The following is a 3,672-nucleotide window of genomic DNA, read 5'->3' as shown; positions in this document are numbered from 1 at the left end:
TGGGTGTCTCCTGGGATGACTTAGTAGGATAATTAAAAACCCTATAAATAGGATAAATTTTCAGATCTCTACCATCCTCCCTGGCTCCTGACTCTTCTGTTCATTCTTCCTCAAGCAGGTAAGAGACATTGCACGCTGGAGCAATAGCAGTACCCACTTATGGCAGTATATGTCTTACAGTACAATGCTAAGAAGTCAAGGGCAGGACTGTTTTGACGGTGATACTCTTGGGCACTCCTCTGCTTGCTTTTCAGGACTCTATCTTAGAACATGATAAATGCTAGAGTGGCCTATCTCTAAATTTGTTAAACATAGGCTCTAAATATCCCCAAACTGAGAGTCCGAATGACTGATTGATAGCCGAGTGTTCTATAGTAGAGTGTTTACCTTTTGTACAACTTAGGCAAGGCCTGGACCACAGGGACTCAGGGATATTCAGGTTCACTCACTATAATAAATGGCCACAAAAGTCTCAGCTTGTCCCATGCAATCTCTCATTTGTCATTTACATATACAGGCATCATTGTATGACTATGTTTTGCAGTTGAGATTTCATTTTCAGAAGCTTATGAGCATAGTTACTAGAATTTTCACAAGAAAAAATATTGTCATACAGATTGCAAAAGACCCCAGCTTCCCAGTACAACCTGACTATCACCTTTCATGTGTGCAGTATGTCTATTTTCTGTAACTGTATTTATTTGTTTATTTGTTTAATGATTCTATTTAATAAACAGGTAAAAGGTTTTTCTAGAATTTAACCTCTCAGAAAGGTTTCTTGGACCACTAACAGAGATGTTTAACCTTCTTCATTGCTTAAAGAAGAATTTTTAGAAAATGACTACCTCTTCAATGGCATGCATTTCCTGCTATCCCCAGTCACTGATAGACAATTATGAACTACTATGTTTACATCTGGCCCAACCTTAATGGGCTAACCTTCATTTTTTTTCTCTAACATGAGAGTCTCAGCTAAGTAACTCCCAACCAGAGTAGACAATAAGGCACATAAAAAAGAATTTGTCATTTTCTGGCAAGGGAAAACTTTTTTTAATCACTGTCATGATCGCATATGATATTTAGAGCCTGAGTGTTGATCACATAATGACTCGCCTAAAATTGTGGCTAAGAAGGTGCTCTGTGGCTTCTCAAACCTCTTTTCCAAATCCCTCCCAAAACCATTATTCCTCTGGAAATGCTGACTCCAGGTTTTCATCACAAACATAAACAAAATATCTCTCTCTCTCTCTCTCTCTCTCTCTCTCTCTCTCTCTCTCTCTCTTTCCTCCTCCTCCTCCTCCTCCTCCTCCTCCTCTTCCTCCTCCTCCTTAAGATTCACCAGGGTTTGCCAAGATGCCTCAACTTCTTAACAGCATACTCAATGTGAGCAAGGTTTTCCAGAACTATGCTGAGCATCATGGGGTAGGCGCTTCACTGAGCAAGAAGGAATTGAAGCAGCTGCTCCTCAATGAGTTTGGAGACATCCTTCGGGTAAGATACATATTCTTGGTCCTCTGGAGTGGAATGTGTATGATTCTGATGTCTGCACCCAGGAGATTTTGTTAATATTTTGCTTTATTTGATCATTCCCTACCAGTAATTTACTGATAAATACCTTCTGTTTCAGATAGCTTCTTAGTAGTTCTTACACACACACAACACACACACACCTCCCTCTTTGTATGTGAACTTGGGCAAATCACAGAACAACTCCAAGTAATGGGTAGTAAACTTTAAAAAATATTGCCATTCATATTTTCAATTTGTAACCCTGTGCACATAGCATCTCATGTATTTATTAACTCACAAAGGATTCATTGAGTACCTACCTCTATACTGGCAGAATCCTAGTTATTGCAGATACCAGCATGAAGAAAACTAACTCCCTTTCCTTCTAGAATGTCATGGTAATATAAACATGTAGGCTATACCCTGCAAAAAGATATAGTAACTTTTTCAAATGATTCAAGTTAATTGTTGATACAGTTTCTCTGTTCCTTGTGGTAATACTCCATTGCTTTTCCAAGGGATGGGGGTCAGAGAACAAGCTTATCAAAAACTAGAAGCAAAACCAAGTCACTTTACTTTAATGGTTTGGGGGTGGGGGTGGGGGTGAGTGGATTGACACATTAATGCTGATATACAATTCAGCAGCCATAAAAGACCATTTTTTTCTTCTCCTAGAGGCCAAATGATCCAGAGACTGTGGATACCATTCTGGAACACTTGGACAGAGACAGAAATGGATATGTTGATTTTCATGAATACCTCCTGCTGGTGTTCCAATTGGTCCAAGCCTGTCATCATAAGCTAGATAGTAAGCCGTATGGAGCTAGAGCCTCCTCCCAGAAAGAACATGGTCAGGAAAGAACACAGAGCAGACAACATAGGCAGAGGAATGAAGGACAACGCCAGAGCTATCATCACAGTCAATCTGAGAGACAACATCAAAATGTCCAACATCAGTCCCAGAGACAAGATAAGGACTCTGAGAGACATGATATAGACCCTCACTATGGTGAGTCAGAGACATTCCATGGGGACTCCCACTATGGTCATTCTGAGAGACAAGACACAGATTATAGCTCAGATCAGTCTGAGTCAGACGATCAATCTCATAGTTCTAGTAAGAGACTGAGTTATAAATCTAGTCATGACCAGCCCAAAGTTCAAGAACATATCTTTGCCTTAAAACAGTCTGAGAACCCTGAGCAGGTTTCTCATTATGGCCAGTCTAAAACGTTTGAACAACAAAGCAGCCATGGCCAGTCTGGAAGATTCCGAAAAGATTCTCATTCTAGTCAAACCAGTCAACAAGAATCGGATTCTTATGAACAATATGGAACTCAGCACCAGAAATCAGGTCACAATCAGACAGAGAGACAAGACCAGAATTCTCAGTTTGGCCATATAAACAAAAAAGGACATAGTTCATACCATGAGGACACAGATGGACAAGGCCAGAGTTTCCATTATGGCCAGAAAGACAGACAAGGCCAGAGTCCTTACCAAGGTCAGGAAGGCAGAAAACACCAGAGTCCTCATCAGGGTCAGAAAGGCAGAAAAGACCACAGTCCTCACCAGAGTCAGAGAGGCAGAAGAAACCACAGTCCTCACCAGGCTCAGAAAGGCAAACAAAGCCAGAGTTCTCACCATGGTCAGATAGAGGGTGAAGACCAGCGTTCACACTGGCATCAGTCAGACAGACAAGGCCAGAGTTTTCATTATGGTCAGACAGGTGGACAAGGCCAGAGTTCTCACCAGGGCCAGACAGACAGTCAAGGCCAGAGTTCACACTGGCATCAGTCAGACAGACAAGGCCAGAGTTTTCTTTATGGTCAGACAGGTGGACAAGGCCAGAGTTCTCACCAGGGCCAGACAGACAGTCAAGGCCAGAGTTCACACTGGCATCAATCAGACAGACAAGGCCAGAGTTTTCATTATGGTCAGACAGGTGGACAAGGCCAGAGTTCTCACCAGGGCCAGACAGACAGTCAAGGCCAGAATTCACATTGGCATCAGTCAGACAGACAAGACCAAAGTTTTCATTATGGCCAGACAGGTGGAGAAGGCCAGAGTTCTCAACAGGGTCAGAAAGGCAGACAAGACCACGGTCTTCACCAGAGTCAGAAAGGCAGAAAAGACCAGAGTCCTCACCAGGGTCAGAAAGGC

The 3,672-nt window shown here is 42.3% G+C and overlaps 1 protein-coding gene across 1 annotated transcript in view; it reads left to right on the top strand.

The window, feature by feature from the left end:
- Nucleotides 1-1,353: 1,353 nt before the first annotated feature.
- Rptn (repetin) overlaps nt 1,354-3,672 on the top strand; it is a 3,371-nt gene continuing 1,052 nt past the window's right edge. The window contains 2 exon segments of the mRNA XM_028784921.1: nt 1,354-1,491; nt 2,185-3,670. Coding sequence (XP_028640754.1) covers nt 1,354-1,491; nt 2,185-3,670 — 1,624 coding nt within the window.

The sequence above is a fragment of the Grammomys surdaster genome, unplaced genomic scaffold (assembly GCF_004785775.1).
Source record: "Grammomys surdaster isolate TR1022 unplaced genomic scaffold, NIH_TR_1.0 124938, whole genome shotgun sequence".
NCBI classification, from domain to species: Eukaryota; Metazoa; Chordata; class Mammalia; order Rodentia; family Muridae; genus Grammomys; species Grammomys surdaster.
This window is presented reverse-complemented; position numbering and strand designations above follow the sequence as displayed.